Here is a 16,552-nt window from a genome sequence, read left to right as displayed (position 1 = left end):
AAGCAGGACAATAGCTGAACAACTCTATGGGAAGCAGTTTTAATTCTGCTTTTTAACTACAATGACAGTAAACAGAGCACTGTTTCTATCTAGAGACTCACTCTGGGTGAAGCCAAAGATTTTTCTGATTCATTTTCCCCAAGTCTGACAGTGGCTGAAAGCAGATACCACAGGAATGATGTGAGAGCCAAGTTAGCTGTTTTCAAGGATGTGTAACTTGGCATGTTTGTGATCTAGAAGTATGATCTAGTTTTTTCTTCTATTAATTTTTAAATTGTTATTTAAATCATAAGGGTGGTCAACCCATGCAAATGTTTCTGATTTCTGTGGCAATGAATTTCATTATTCAGCTAAATTATGTGGGAAAACATAACTTGCTGTTTGTTTTGAGCCCTGCCATGATGATTTTCCCCTTTTCTTTTGTGATGTGGGACTATGAATCTTCTGTCCCTCCTCTCTTTTCACTAACCACTGATCATCCCACAGATCCCATTCACAGCCTCTCTCAATCATCTCTTTTTCTTGCATCCACTTGTTAGCCTTTTGGGGTCTCAGTTTTCTTAGACATGAACAGCAAACAATCAGAGGACGTTAGAGAGGGAAAGTGAAAAGGATTATTTGCTTTTTATGAAGAGCGGGTTGAAATGCTGGAGACATAAGGGGAAATTCATAATGTAGAAAGCAGAAAGGGATAAAAGAAGCATTGAATGAGGGCAAGATTGTGGTCAGTTACCAGCTCAGTCTGGTTAGAGCTCAAACCAGATCTTAGTGAAGTCAGTGCAGGCCATCACACTAACTCTGGTTCTTAAAAACAGGCTTTTGTAGAGCAAAACTGTCATTTTATCAAGGCAGGTCAGGAGCTTTGTGCAGCTTTCAGCTGAAGGGCCCCTGGCTTGTAGTAAATTTTGAACAAACAAGAAAGCCTAAGCAAATAAAAGCAAAAGTGAGATTATTTCAGTCCCATGTGACTGGTGTCACACTGAAGTAAAACTGAGCTTTTATTGCTGTCGTTTAAAGGTTTTCTTCTTCTTTTTTACCCAATAAACAAGCTTGTCACAAACCAGTACTGAGCCTACTGCAGCCGTTTATCAGCTTGGCCCCTGCAGGAGCAAATGTCTAGAGGCAGTCTGTGTATAGCTGGTAACAAGATGATAAATGCTCACACCAGGCTTGATGTTGGCATCTGGAGGCAGTTATTTATCTGATCAAGCACTTTATTAACTATCGATAAAAGGCTCTGTACCTTCCCCTTGCTTGCTAACTGTAAGCTTGCCTCTGAACAACCAGCTGGAAAAATACCTTATACCTCAAGTATATCTTTCTTAATTGTCCAATTTTGCCAAAAGGGGCTAGGAATTTGAGATACTTGCATTTGATTATGGTTATGGATAGTAAGATAGAGGATCTGTTAGTCATCAGGTTTAGGCTCATTAGAATCAGTGAGAATTTTGCTGTTGAAGTTATCAGGTACAGGATGAGTCCCAGTCCTTCCTAAACATCAAGTCCTGGAAACAGCCTTCTATGTAGTTATCTAACACTGCAACTAACAGCATTTATTATCAGTATGAGTGTTGCAGACTAGAACTGTTCAGGTGCGTGACTTCATAACCATTAGAGTGACTAGTTCTTAATATAGACCTTTATTAATATTTGTTTTTCTCAAATTTAAAATGAGAGGAAGCTGGAGGCAGAAAAGGAAGCTGTTACTCTAGCACTGATATAAAAATAATTATTGGATACAGATCTCTGTATACTTCAGATTAAGAAAATTATTTAAATTGTCCTGGGTACAAAATATGTAATTTGATGTCAAGTCCAGATTTATTTCCTCGAGGACACTGAACTGACACTAACTTAAGTTCTCTACCAATCAATCCAGAAGGATTAGACATAAACAATTGTTGCAGAACATACAATATATGTCTTAAAGGTATTGAATCTGCAGTGTGCATGTTCCCCAGGATATTATTACAAGACTCTTCATGTCTTTTTTCTAATGGCTTTTTGGATTCCCTGCTTTCAGCCTGCCATAACCAGCTTTACAAGTGTCCAACCTCTCTTTTCCTGTTATTAATTTTTTTGCTATTGTAAAGCATTTCTGATCATTCTTCCGTCTGTCTAACTGCTTCTTAAGTTTATTGCTTTTCTGTGGTGCTGTTAGGGATTTTATTTCCCAACTGGTATTACTTTTTAACTACTCATGTAAATCTGTATCTGTTCAGATTCATGCAGAAAAAACAATTTGTCATAATTCTGCAAAGGCTAAATGATCAAAGCAGAGCTTGCAGGCTCACTGCTTTCTTCCTCTGCCTACTTCATCAGGCCCAAAAATATTCTGTCTTCATTCTGACTCTTGCATTGTCCTGTGGTACAGCCTTTGTGTGTGTCAGGGGACAGAAATGTATGGGTCAGATTCTTGGCATATCTGCAAGATCAGCAAAGTTGCATCCATTTGTATCTGCAGAAGATCTGACAGTAGTTGTTGTCACAGGCTAATCACAGAGAAGTTCTAAAACACCTAGTGCCTCTGATATCCAGGCACAAAAATATCTTTATAGACATAGGACTTATAACTATGAAGTATTTTGGAAATAAAATTTTGGTTGCTGCATCGTATGAAAAAAATTTAAATAATCTAAATTTCCTTATGAAGATCAAATGTGAATTTTGGGCTTCTCACATAGAAATGATGATGTTATAACCAAAGACACATGTGGATAAATAACACTTGCTTACTTTTGTTCCTAGAAATACAGGGTTAAAGCCTTTCTCAACACATGGTTTGACACAGGGAATGGATGAGTTTACCCACGGTGGCATGAGGGTACCAACTCTGCAGGCACTACAAGCAGGGACCAATGTCCTTATTCAATCACTGTCATGGATTTTTTCTAAGGACAAACTGTGGCCCAAATTCTGCCCTGGGCATCATGGTGTCCTGACGAAGGTCATGGTCACATGTATCAGAGCAGACTTTGGCCCCATTTGCCATATGGGAGCTGGAACATCATATTTTTTCTGAATGTTCCTTTTGTTTATTTTTGTGTTTCTATTCAAAGTTCAAATATAGAGCTAATTACTAACCCAGCAGAGCCCGCTGGCTTCAGGCTACCCCGCTGCTCTGCTGTTAGTCTGCTCATGAATGAATTTTTGGTTTTGAGGCAGGTTTCCAGGGCCTCTGTGATGGTCCCAATTTAGCTCAGGCTGCTTATTGCTTGACGTTCCTAAATATGAAGGAATATTCCTAAATATGACTACAAGGCCAATCTGTAAGAAAACATTGAAAATGACAACTTGTCCTCTGCACAGTGACTGGGAGAACATGCGTTCTCTTGTTCCTTACAAACTTCTTTATTCTCTTTAGAAATATGAAAAACTAGTTTGGTCCTTGCTCTCTGGCTCTGCCATGAGAGCTTGTATCAATTGCCACACTGGGGCACATTTCGTGCTTACAAATCTGCTTTTTTTCTCATTGTTACTGCGTCATTTCCTCATCTTCCCACCATGCTTTGTACATCATCTAAGCTGCTATTAGGATTTTCCATGTGCAGAAGGAGGAATGGGATGGCAGAGCTCCAGTGATTGCTCCTGGCTTTGCCAGTGACTCCATGTGGAGGCTAGGGCAGCTCTCCTAACATCACTGCTTCCCAGCTTTTGCCTCTGGAAAACTCCTAGGGTGATAGCAAAACATTTAAATTTATGTGAAAATCAAGTCAGATTTTAGAAATGTTTTAGGATTGTTGTTGTTACGGATATTGCCAAGTGGCTTTCCTCTCTGAGAAGTACTTTGTAGATATGGAGGGAACTGAAACTCTTCACAGAATCATAGAATCAATAGACTGGTTTGAACTGGAAAGGAAGCTAAAGATCATCTATTTCCAACCCCCCTGCCATAAACAGGAACACCCACCACTAGACCAGGGATGAGGCACTCACCACCTCCCCGGGCAACATCTTCCAATGTCTCACCACCTTCATGGTGAAGAATTTCTTCCTAATGTCTAACCTAAATATCCCCTCTTATGGCTTAAAGCCATTACCCCTTATCCTGTTGCTACATGCTCTTGTAAAAAGTCCTTCCCCAGCTTCCTCTAAGGCCCCCTTCAGGTACTGCAAGGTTGCCATAAGGCCTCTTCATATACTTATAAACACCATATGTGTGCCTTAATTTACCTTTTTGCTGAAAGGCAAACCTTGCAGAGTTAAACCAAAGTTCTGAGAATCAGGAGAGGCACAAACATGTCTGTTCAAGATTTGAAACATGCTGTACTCACCAAGGCAGAACTGAATGCAACACAACCTTTGTTACACGAACCATATTATACAGAAATTTCCAAAGTCCTGTATTCTTTAACAAAGTGAAGTGGGACAGGACTTCTCCCATGTTTTCTTTAGGCAGCAGCCAACCTTTCCTGGAGAAAGTCCCTCTCCTTCCCTGTCCCCTTTTTCCCGCTCTCCGCCTCAGATTCCTTCCCACTCCTGTCTTCCTCTCTTTCAACTTGTCATTTGCTGGCTGTGACAGTGCAGAAATGTGGTTGTGACCAGAGCAGACGGTGAGGACTGCAGCAGGGGATAGTCCCTGGGGACACGGAGCCATGTCCTGCCCGGTCACCACCCCGGGGGCAGCAGCGGCCACAGGAGGGCAGAGGAGCAGAGAGTGCAGGCAGCGTTCATCTCTGCCCGGCTCTGGGAAGCAGAGATTGACAGAAAAAAAACCTGTCTGATTTCCCTGCTGGTTGTTTCTGCATCCCAAGAGCTGCTCTAGTCTGTTCCTTGCTGGCCAGGCCCCAAGGAGCTGGATGGCAGATGGGGAAAGGGCTCCCTTCTTGTGTCCCTTAGAATTCCCTTTAGACCCCCGAGTGATGGGGGTCAGCACAGTGTGGAGGGTGGGAAGGATTCATGTGCAGCTCAGAATACAACCTGGGAAAGACAGCAGCAGCAGTGAAAGAAAAAAGAAGAAAAAACCCCAGACAAAACATATTAAACAAGGGCAATGATTTGTTTGGGGATTTTTAATGTTTCCCTCCATGAAAGCAAAGCTGTTTCAGTCAGTTTGACCCCAGTAATTCTGGCTCTGCTACACATTGCACCCAATATTTACTCTGCTAAACTGCATCACTGAAGTCTCATTGGTATCTTTTCTTTGAAGTGATATCCTAGAGCTTTCATTTTGTTGCTGGAAATCCCTATATCACATCTCATAGTCCATCTCTTACAGAGCTCCAAAACCCCTGCAGGCACCAAACCTCTGCATTAGGCTTCTGTACTGCAGGCCTGAGAATCAAAAGAGCCTTCCTGCTGGCACATCAATCTGGGAGCTGAGATACTGACCCCATGTGTGAAATTTTGATTGGGTTTAGCTAATTTTGCATGACATGTCCCTACCAGTCTCCCCAGTCTCAGCAATTCAACAGCATCAGACACAGTGGATTCATATACCTTAGGCCAGATCCCAGGTCTGCTTTTCTGAAAGGTCTTCCTTTGACAATCAGACATGCCTTTCCCTCCTGCAATGATGCCTAAAAGTGCTGGCAGCCTGCTTAGGAAAAGCAAAGAAGAAATCCTACCCAAGTTTGTTTGTTTGTTTGCACTGAAGAGTGAACCTTGTTGATTATCAGCTAAAGCAGTCTGTCTAGAGACAAAAATCAAGTATGCACGCACAGCTTCATTGAGTTACACTTTGGAGCCTGTGAATTAATTAGCAATTTCTCTGAAGAGCCTCAACCTGACAATTTGCAGGCTTCATAGCTCTTTGGCTTTGAGAAACAGGCAACGTACATGACAGCTTTGTGGGCTCAAGGTAGCCTACTTAGCACTGCAAATCACCAGAACACCAAAGGAGAACTTGCCAAAGAGTAAGATAACACAATTCCTAAATGTTAGACATCAAAGCATTAAAGGTACTTTGTCATTTTAAACCTGAGACAAAATTTGCATTGACTCTGTGTCTAGAAAAAAGTGAACTCCCATGGGAGGGTTTGGCTCCTCAGTCATCTGAAGGAGATTTGGTACAGCTTGGATATCTTACTGGTAACATTACATACTGCACCACTGCTGAATAGTTATTACCCTCTCTAGATAGTTTACCTGTGTGCTTCCTGCTCCCAGAAATCCATAGCAGAAAATACAGACTTAAAATGGCCCACAGCTGCTCTGTGCAGTCCCTGTTAAAAGCTTGTGTGCCTTTGCCCCAGCAAGCAGGGCTGCAAACAACAGCACCATGAACAGAGACAGGGTCCTATCACCCTTACTTTGCTCTTGCTTTTGTTGAGTGCTTGTCATGTTTCACCTTCAAGAAAACTGTTGCCTATTGTTAGTTGATTCAGCAGCTTGACCTGGAGTCTGAGCTGTGGACTGGACACTGAACAAACGCAAGAAGTAAATTAATTCCCTGTTTTCAGGTAGTTCCAGTCTTGATACACGAGGCAGACAAAGGTGAGGAAAAGAGACAAAACAAGCAAAGGCATTTTTCTCTCCCATGGAATGAGGAGATTTATTTATTGCCTTTTTCATCACTTAAAGGTGTGGAATTGCATCCTGCAATAATAGGCAGTGTTCACAGGGCAGGATTTCCCAGTTGTAACAATATACAAATGTGAAAGGTGGGAATTTACCAGCCTGAGAGCAGCCTCGCTATACCAAGGCAGGTACCTGGATTTTGCTTCTGACTAAGATGCATTATTTCCTGCTTGAGCTTTTTATTGGACATCACAGGCTGTGTAATGAGTGACCTCTCACTGCTGGTCATCTTATTAATGATTCTGCTTCTCCCTTTAACACCTACAGGTTGTTTTGCTTCTTCTCTCCCTATTTACTACACACAGCACTGTCTTAAGAACTTACCTTTTCTTCCCCCCTCCCTCAAACTTAGCAGTAATAGATTCTGTTTGTACAGATATGAATGCTTGTTAGTAAGAATATAAAATAGCTAAAAGGCTTTGCGCAAATTCACTCTCAGATTAATTATAATTTGGTATTTTCCTTTAATGCCTCGTGTGACAGTAGGAGGGTCAGTCTCTGTCATTATTTCAGGTTGCTTTTTCCCAACAGCACAATCCAGCCATTGGCTGTTTTCTGTTTTTAACTGAAAAAATAATTGCTGTGCTTTATATGTATATGTGGTTTGGTTTCACTGCTCAGCTATGCTTAATCTTCTCATTCCATGAGCATTTATTTTGCCCCAGTGAAGGAGGAGCAGGAGTGTGTGGCTGGAGGTGAGGTCTCTCTCCATTACCTGGCATTCCAAACTTTCCAAGGAATCACAGACTGAAAAAGAAAGAATGAAAAATATATTCAGACATTGATTCTGCCACCCATTTATTTTTCTACCAATGGTTTTGCAATCACATTTTCCTATTAAAAAAAAATAATATTGATTTTTCCCTCTCTAACAGCTGTGTGGAAGGCTTGGAGTCAGCAGGTAGATATATTCAGAGAAACATGCATTTAGGCTTCTCTTTATGGTCCTTTTTAACCCTGTGTCAGCCTACAATTGTGGAGTACCAAGGAAAAAAGGAAACTGATTAAGTATCAAGTGTTTAAATGTGATTAATTTGCTTTTATATCCCTCTCTTCTCTCTCATTCCCAGTGACTTCAGACTTCATTCTGCACAATGAAAGGTGCATATATTAAACCAAACAGCAAACTTTGAAGTTCATATCTCTTTTCATGTTTTTTCATTTTTTTTTTAGTGAACCCTAAAGTCTTGGAAATCACAGTGCAAAAATACATTGGAATTACTTTTTTTTTTTTTCCCCAAGTACCATGTACTATGGTATTTTAGGACTGAACACAAGCTGTTTTCAAGCTCAGAGCTGACAATAATTTACAACGGAGGAAATTTGCCTTACAGTATTTTCAGTTCCTCTGTGCCACCATGTATCTAGCCCCACCAGCTGCTTCAAGAACTTGTATTTCAGCTACCATAATCTTGTGATTAAAGGTGGATTTAAGTGTTAAGAACCAATGAACAAACCTTTGTGTTTGCAACCAGAAGCTGGGAGATGACTCTGCACTTAAGGTGCAAGCTCAGCTTTACTTCAGCATTTAGTACTAATCCAGTATAATCGAGCGTTAGATGGGAGGAACCTAGAGCAGCTCCTTTAGAGAGATGCATCTACTTGCTGTATTGTTCAGCTGCTACTTTCTGACTTTTCAAATCCCTTCTACATTGTTGTGTTTTTTTCCTATCCTTGCAGTGGTAACACAAGGAAAAAAGCTGAATTTGACCACATCCATGAGGATGTCAAGCATTTAGATTTTATTGGTTTAGAAGCTTACTAAATTTAAACAGAAGCATTAACATGGCCTTAGGCTCTCTTGACAGTTATAAACTCTTCCTTGGGGGGATTTCTGTAATGCTTTCTAATCAGCTTAAGGAGTTAATTAAACAGCTGTCACTTAGCTCCTTAATTCTGAGACTTGATGCTAAATAAGATTTGAAATTAGTTATGCATGGCTGAAGCATGGGTTCTCTGATATAAATAAGATGGCTGCTAGCTGAAGAGGAAGAAAATCTTGGCCTTTTTAAAATAGTGAAAAGACTCAAGGTACCCTGGCTTAATGTTCTACAGGCTGATTAATAAAAGAGAGAAAAAAAATAAATAAAAGAGGAAAATGGAAGTTATTAATGAGTGCCAAATGGGATGGATTTTCAGGCTGCTCTTCATTCGCATTTGATGGTGCGCTCTGGGCTTCAGGAGATTTCAATGATCATTTGATTCTGTTCCCTGTTGCAGTCTGTACCTAGTAAACCCAGAAGCCAAGATACCTATTAAAAGCAAAAAGGAGTATGTTTGATTTTACAAGTTAGATATTCAGCCTGCAAAAAAATGTTCCACTGCTGTAATAAAAAATGTAACTGGAGATCTGCTGTGCTTAAAGAACATGTATTACAGTGTTGTGGTGACTTTTAATACTTTTTTCTTTGTGTGTTATAGTAGAAAAAGTACTTCTCCTGAAGGCTATGAGCTGCAGATCAGTCCAAGTTATTTTGAGGAAACATGTCTGCAGGTCTTTTTTGAAAACAAGCTGGTGCTTTGCTCACTGCTGGAGAGTTGTAAGGTTTGCAAGAGCTAACAGGACTCAACATTAAAGTGATGTATCTAATCATGCTAACATGCTTTTGGAAAAGAATGCTGAGGGTTACTACAAAGTTTTTCTTTGTCACATAACTCTAATGTGGAGCTTCAAAGCTAAGTGTGAGTTAGTCATGTGTTTATTTCTTTTAAAAGTCATTATTAATACAAACAGAAGAAAATATTGTGCATAGAGAGAGAACTGAGGGAAGAAGAAAAAAAGTCCTTAAGATTTATAATGATATTGTTAAAGTCCTTGCTTTCACCTCAGGAATTATAAGGCAAAAGATATCTGAAGGGAAATTAATTTGCAGGGAAGATACTAATTAAAATTGAAAAAAAAAAATAGGTACTCACTTCTTCATTTCTGCTTAAATAGATGCTTACTGTGTACATCTTCTGAATATGTATCTGCTGGAGGGCTTAATATGCTCGGTTATTTAATGTGAATCTCTTCAGCTGGCAAAGAACATTCACTCCAGAATCTTCTTTTTAATGTGGTAGCAGTTGTAGAATAAAGATTACCTGATCCTCTATTTCTATTCCAGGGAGAAAAATGCTTTTTTCTGTTTGCTGTTATTATTTCTCTTTATTATTTGGGGGGTCCAGTGTATGTCAGTTATAAAGATATGCTACATAATACAGAAAAGTTCAGCATCTTTTTAGTAGCTGCTCAGGGAATCAACTTTTATAGCTGTTAGAGTATTTGGCTATAGCTCTGCAAAAGCATAACTGTTTCCATCTTGAAATGTCCAGACATCATATGTCCTATAATCTGTATCAGTTATGGATAAAGAACAGAATATTTCTTCAGAAGTTTCCTTTATCACATAAGCAGTAGAAGGTAACACTTTTAAATTACTATTTGGATTTATAGATTTTGCATGCTGAGACTCAGAACTACAAATCTCTATATAAGTAAAAAAGTTTAATGCTTGTTTCCTCCAAATTAAATAATTTTTATATGCTTTCAGCAGGGGAATGTGAAGCCCTTTCTAGCCATTAAACAAATGACCAAAGAAGCACTTTATTTTTCCCCTGCTGTGTAAATTGGTGTAAATGGTTATTATGCATCTTTGTTCAAGGGTGAGATACAAAACCAGGTGCCTACAGAAATCATTATCCAAGTCCATACACCTGGAGGTACTGAAACTTCTGCAAACAGAAGATACAGCTCAGTTATTCTAGCGTAGGTTAGCACAGCTTCGGATCATTGCCAGCTCACTTTGCTCTTCTTTTACTTTAGAGAAGTATGGGATGGATTTGTTTTCTGGGACTTCAAGCATTGTTTCTTGTCCTCCACCCCCATCATTTATTTTGGAGAAGGAGGGGAAAGGGATTGTTTTGGAGTTTTTTAAGATTGTGTAAAAAAATAGCAATACTGAGACATGCTGTGTGTGTGACTGTACACAGTTCTGGAAGCACTTTAGTTCTGAACATAGATATAGAGTTTGAATACAGATAAACAACAAAACTTTAAATCATGGATTTTTTTAGTTTTGATTGAGACACCATATGAATTTGCTTCCTTACCTTGAAATCAGGTATGAATATGCTCCTCTCCTTGCATTTAAGCCCTCTCGTTGAGGTTATTCACGCAATTGGGTTAAGTACAGATCTGTTGGACTGTAGCTGCAAACAGAAACTGGGACAAAGCATGTTACTGAGCTTTGAAACCAGCTGAGACACTGGACACGGAAAAATTCCCTGTGGGTTCGATGTGCTGTGCACATGCTTTTAGAAGGTAGCTGAGAAGGCAAAAAGGGTAGTGAGAGTGAAATAGCTGATGTACTAAGTAAGCTGGTTTTGCATGTGTGTCCATAAAGTGGCAGGCACCTGGAATTTTAGAATGCAGACTGCATTCAGAATACCCAAAGCCAGCCCTTGGAAAATACAGAAACTCAAAAGAAATTCATGGAGATTGTGAGATTCATTCTCAGTTACTAGTTCTTACCAGGGTAAATTACATTTGCCTTTAGTAAGCAGACCTCATTAATCATACTGTTTCAGAAGCTTGGCTATTAAACTTCCCTTTGCTTTATAAAATAATTGCCAGGTTCATACTGTAAGGTATTAACTGGAGGAACAAGGCTATTCCTGCTTTGGGGAGCAGATCTTTTCAGCTTGGTACATGGTGCAAATAGGTATGTGGAAGTGCTTCAAATAGTCCCAGTGAAATGAGATTCATGCCCAAGTGTTTGCAAAGTCGTGACTTAGTGCCTGGACTCTGTAAGTATCATGTGTGTTTAATAGCACTTGTTCTGTCAAGCTGCCCCCATTTGTGGCTCTGTGGACCCTATGGGAGAGTGGCAAAAATATATAAATAACCTGTAAGCAGTAACTTTGCTGCAAAGCCCAGGTGTGAAAAAAATAAAAGAACATGGAAATTTAATTGCAAAGCTTTCTGAGATCCCAGTTGCCTGATTAATATGTTCACCATAACAGAAGGGTCGTACAGTACAGGCTGATATTCTCTCCTTTGTGCAAATTATAATTTAAAAATGTCTGAAGGGTTTTTGTGCTGAGGGAGGGAGAGGAGTTTTTTCCTAGGTTCTCTTTTTGTGAAATCCTATTTCACCCTCCCTTAAAGATCATGATGAGGATGGGGAAACTTTAGCATTGCAGCTAGCAAAAGACCAGGAGGTTTTTTTCTTTCATTCTTTAAATATTGCTTTGAGTTCAAATAAAGTCTCTGTTTCTTTAAGTAATAGGAAAAGGTTTTTTTGATCCCTATACTTTAGACAAGAGAAATCCCAGCTTCTCCTCTTTAGCCCAAGAGGCAGTAGGGGGAGTCATAATCTTCTGGTAATTTGGTTTCAATCTCCCACTTTGTTGTCTTCCACAAGTAAAATCAGGTCAGTCTCAGAGCTCATAGTGTGAGCTATTTAGATAATGAGAAGTTAGCACTTGGGGGGCTTTGGAAGCCTTTATTTCACAAGAGCCAGCTGAAATCAAGAGCCTCTTGTTCTATGAGATAGTCCATGATTTGCAGGCATGTTCTGAAAAGCTGAGACCTTCCAAGAATGAGCAGTATCTTGCAATTAGGAATGGAAGAATTCAGGCACTGATTTGTGCTCTCTGTATACCTTCGCACTAGTCAGTGATATCTGCTGGGTGAGTCTGAGGTCACATCCGGGTAACCGAGAGGACTTCATATAACTGGCAATGCTTTTGCTTAATGCTTTCAACCTAGAAGTGATAAATCAAACAGAAGAAATTAATTTTGCAATAATCATCACAACAATTACGTACCAGAGACATGAGTCATTGCAGAGCTCCTTCTGTTTAAAGAGCCCAGGCCCTTCTCAGCATCCTTCCTTTTTGGGAGAGGACGATTTTGCATGAGCCTCATTAAAAGGTAAAAAACCATTTATGAGCAAGTGCTTGCCCACCATCACCCAACAAAAGCCAGTGTAGGTCCTAGGAAACCTGCCCAGTTTCTGATTCCCCACAGTGCTGCAGTACATACAGTGATTTACACAGGACTGGAATGGTGGTTTCTTCAACTAATTCCCTAGGAGGCAAAGCAGGCAAAACCAGAAATTAGCTGCTGTGAATTGGTGAATCTGTGAACCCCGCATCCCAAAGAGCAGCCTTAAGCCTGCCTCTATGGCTAGAGTTGCTTCCATGCACATGGCCAACCTGAGTGTCCAGCCAGCTGTGCAGGAGAGGTCAGCCTGCATGCCCAATGGTTTGATGTGCTACCAGGGAACTCTTACAGCAACTACTGTCCCTGTGCAGGCTGTCTACGGGCTGGAACTTTGAAAGTGTGCATATTGTAGAAGACATCCCCTGTTGCAGGGACTTGCAAAATATCTTTCAGGAGATTTGGGACAAAGTGGATTTCTGACTCAATCCATACTTGTTCCCTGACAATTATTCGGTATTTCTTTGGTCTAAATATTGACAGTATTTGTCCAGTAGTGTCATAGAATGTAAATATTTGTAGAAATGCTCTTGGAAAAAGTTTTGTGGGTAAACCAGCAAGACTTAAAGGGTTATTTTTATATGATCAACATAATAAGTAGTGAGCTCCTCAGGGTGGCAATTTCGCTATTGCAAGATGTAAGTTACATCTTGTGTATGTGAAGCAGGGTCATTCCTTGGATGTTCGGTTGCTCTGGCACTTGATGAGCATTTATGAAATAGCACTTAGGGCATAAAAAATATCTTGACAGCCCTGAGTCAGAACTGGAAGTTTGCTTCCAGGATTGGAGAGGAAATTTGTCTTTTCTGCTTGCAGTACCTGGAACAGTTTGTGGAATAGCCATTACAAATTAAAGTCAAATCCAAGTGGTGCTAATGAATTAATAATAAACTATATTAACTAATGGGGCTTTTTTTTTTTTTTTTTGTCTCTTAGGAAGCAGAGATCCTGAATACAGCCATTCTCACTGGGAAAACAGTAGCTGTCCCTGTCAAAGTTGTCTCCGTGGAAGATGATGGAACTGTGACTGATCTTCTGGAATCTGTGGAGTGCAGATCATCAGATGAAGATGTCATTAAGGTAGGATCATACTGCTCCTTTACAGAAAGACAGAGGCCCTGCAAAACACATGTTCTCTAAAGTGACAAGTTCTCTCATTTTCCTAACTGTTCTACTGCTGGAAGATAAAAGCTTATTATTGCTGTTATGTATAGATTTGTTCAGTGGAACACTAAAACAAACACAAAATTGCACATATTCCATCCAGCATGTTAAATACTTGGAATTGTCTGTAACTTCCCACTTTTCACAACTCTGTGGCTGTCACTTGAGAAGGGGAAACGAGACACGTAACTACAAATAAAAGTTAAAATTGAATTTTTTATAGCATAACCAACATGTCACAAAATGATTACAAATACTACAGGCCACCCCTCCAGCTGCTGGAAATCACTGTTATCCCATTAACTTTTGTGAACTGCACCATATTGAGGACTCGGCCTTTGTGAAATTTGCCTTAGCCTAAAGCTGACTGGAATGCTAAGCTTCCACCTGGTTATGTTAGTTCATTTTAATTTGTATTCAAACAGCTCAGGGTAGTGTTCATCTCCAAAGCAAGCCTCCCTGGGCCCCAGTAGCTGAGAAAGACTCTTCCTAGTGTACGTTTTATGCCTTTCTAGACAAAGAGGAGTGTAGGTATTTGGTTGTTACTGTTGTATTAACTGATGGGAGTTTGAGACATAGATGCAAGATTAGTAACTTCCTGTCGCAGTGCCAACTTGGAGCAGGGTACTTGAAGCATAGAGCTGGGTGTAGGTTTAAATGTTCTTTGTCTCTAAACAGATTTTAAGGTTGGTTTGTGATGTTTAGGTTTGTTGGGGTTTTTTGTAAAAAAAGAAATATGCAACTTCTACACTCCTTAGACTATTGTTAAATAATTTCTTCATTATAATTTCTTATGCAGAAGATGAAGTCATGCACTTTTGAATTTCCAGCATTTTTTATGTTTCCCTTTTAGAATCTACTCAGGGTTTCTGTTTATCTGAATAGCCATCATGCTGGTGTTTTCTGATTAAATGTGTCCTTCTGGCTGTCTTAATAGTGACTTTTTTCTTGCTTCTATGAATTCCTTTTGAGTCTGGTAAATCTGCTGAATACAGCAAATTCTTGGACTGAATCTTGGTTTAAAACCAGAAAGAAATTATTTGGCATCCTTTTCTTGAATTGTGGAAGTTAACGGACTAAGTCCTCACTCACTAACTCATTCATTAACTAACTAGTTTTTTTCAGAGAACTGGAAGGAAGAATTTGAAAGCAAATATATAATTTGAAAGGTATTTTTAAAAGCATTTTTGTTTATATTCTAAATCTATTGGAATGATTTGACTTGCTATTTGCATGTTTGTGTAATGGTTTTGTCTGATATAAATCTGCGACAGTTTGTAGTATAAAACATGGTCAGCTCTAACCCTGGTAAAGAGGTTAAAATAGCAGTACTGCTCAAGTGTTTCTCTAGCATTAGTTGTAAGTACATGAATACACTACTAAAGGCTTGTGTGCTTAATGTTATTCATATATATACACACCATCTCACAGTGATGCTAATGACAGGCCCTATGTCAAACCAGGAGATCACTAGTCAGAGATCAAGACATTCTGGGTTTCTGCAAACTTCCCACTAGAGTTCACTCCTCTGCAGTAGGAAGGCAGGTTTCAGCAGCATTAAAATGAGTCAGCAGTTTAAAACAAGCACTTTTTTCAAAATATGTCTCCAAGTTTCCAATTTACCTGCTCTGTTTCAGGCCCAGCCTCATTCACAGACATCTTATCTAATGAAGATAGATATATAATTACTGGCCACCCTTTAACATGCAACAGTAATTACAGTTTCTGTTCTCTGGGCATTAGAGTAGTGAATATAAAATTGAAGAAAATATTTGCTTAAAATGCCCATTGAAATATGAAGATTAAGATTACATTTCTTTGTGTCTTTACTGTTGATGTTCTTCAGTGCATCTGACAGATTGATTATGTCTATGTGGCTTAGCTTTTAATTCTGGGTGGTTTTTTTTATGTTGATTAATGATGAGTTCAAGATAATTTTCCTTGCAGAACGAGGATACCTCATTCTTCTTTTAGCTTTTTGGGACCACATTTGTCAGTCACTTCATCTGGAACTTTAAAGAATTTTTAAAGAGCTGGATTAAATTCTGCACTAACTCGTTTTCTGCCAAACTGCATCTACTTGAACTTGGTCTCTTGAGTTTAAGCCAAGCTAAGAGTGATTTGAGATGTATGTTATGGTTTGATTGAGGCTAACAGCTCACCCAGGCAAAAGGGGGAAGCCAAGTAGTCCCCCTTTCCTGGTGCTTACTTCAGGGAATTAATGAGGGGAGAAGCTCAGGAGGAGAAAGGATTCTGCAACCAGAACAAAGTGGTAGAGTGGGAAGAGTGAGGAAAAAGCCTCTGTGTCAGAAACAGTGATCTACTACCCTGGCTGACCAGAATGTGCAGCATCACAGGGAGGTTGTTCCATGGATTTTGGTTCCTTAGTGTTCGGAGGATCCAAACAGAAGGTAAAAAGCAGATGCAATCAGCATAGTTTGTTGGATGATATAAATGAAAATACTTTCCCATCAGTGAATGGGATTTTGTACAGATCGAACATTTACACAGAAATGGTTGTGCAGGGCTGACTTATATGAGGAGAAAATAAATCTCTGCCTTGAGGGTTGGGTGAAGATCAAGTTCAATCTGCTGTGGCTTCCCACAATCTAACGTGGTTTCTCTCACCAGCCGAATTACCTTATTCCATTCCAAATAATTTTGACGTGTCTTGAAACAAACATTTTATTTAAGTCAGCAAATGGATGTTTTTCTTTTCTGCAGTGTCTAAACATTTTATTTCAATAGAAAATGATGAAATCATGTCCTGTCATTTCAACTCAGTTTCAGTATTCCTGACATCAGAATCCTTCTGAACTTTTCACCTTAGGATGAAAAAACTGTGAAAAATAAAATACTTTTTCTGATCTGCTCTAGAAATCA

The 16,552-nt window shown here is 39.5% G+C and overlaps 1 protein-coding gene across 1 annotated transcript in view; it reads left to right on the top strand.

Annotated features, from left to right (window-relative positions):
• Positions 1 to 16,552, top strand: part of TMEM132D (transmembrane protein 132D) — a 225,099-nt gene that overhangs the window by 176,796 nt on the left and 31,751 nt on the right. The window contains exon 5 of the mRNA XM_009997627.1: positions 13,442 to 13,585. Within this exon, the coding sequence (XP_009995929.1) occupies positions 13,442 to 13,585 (144 nt within the window). The remainder of the gene's footprint in view (positions 1 to 13,441; positions 13,586 to 16,552) is intronic.

This window comes from Chaetura pelagica, unplaced genomic scaffold (assembly GCF_000747805.2).
Source record: "Chaetura pelagica isolate M959 unplaced genomic scaffold, ChaPel_1.0 scaffold45, whole genome shotgun sequence".
NCBI lineage: Eukaryota > Metazoa > Chordata > Aves > Apodiformes > Apodidae > Chaetura > Chaetura pelagica.
The sequence above is the reverse complement of the archived record's forward strand: the minus strand, read 5'-3'. Positions and strand labels throughout refer to the sequence as shown.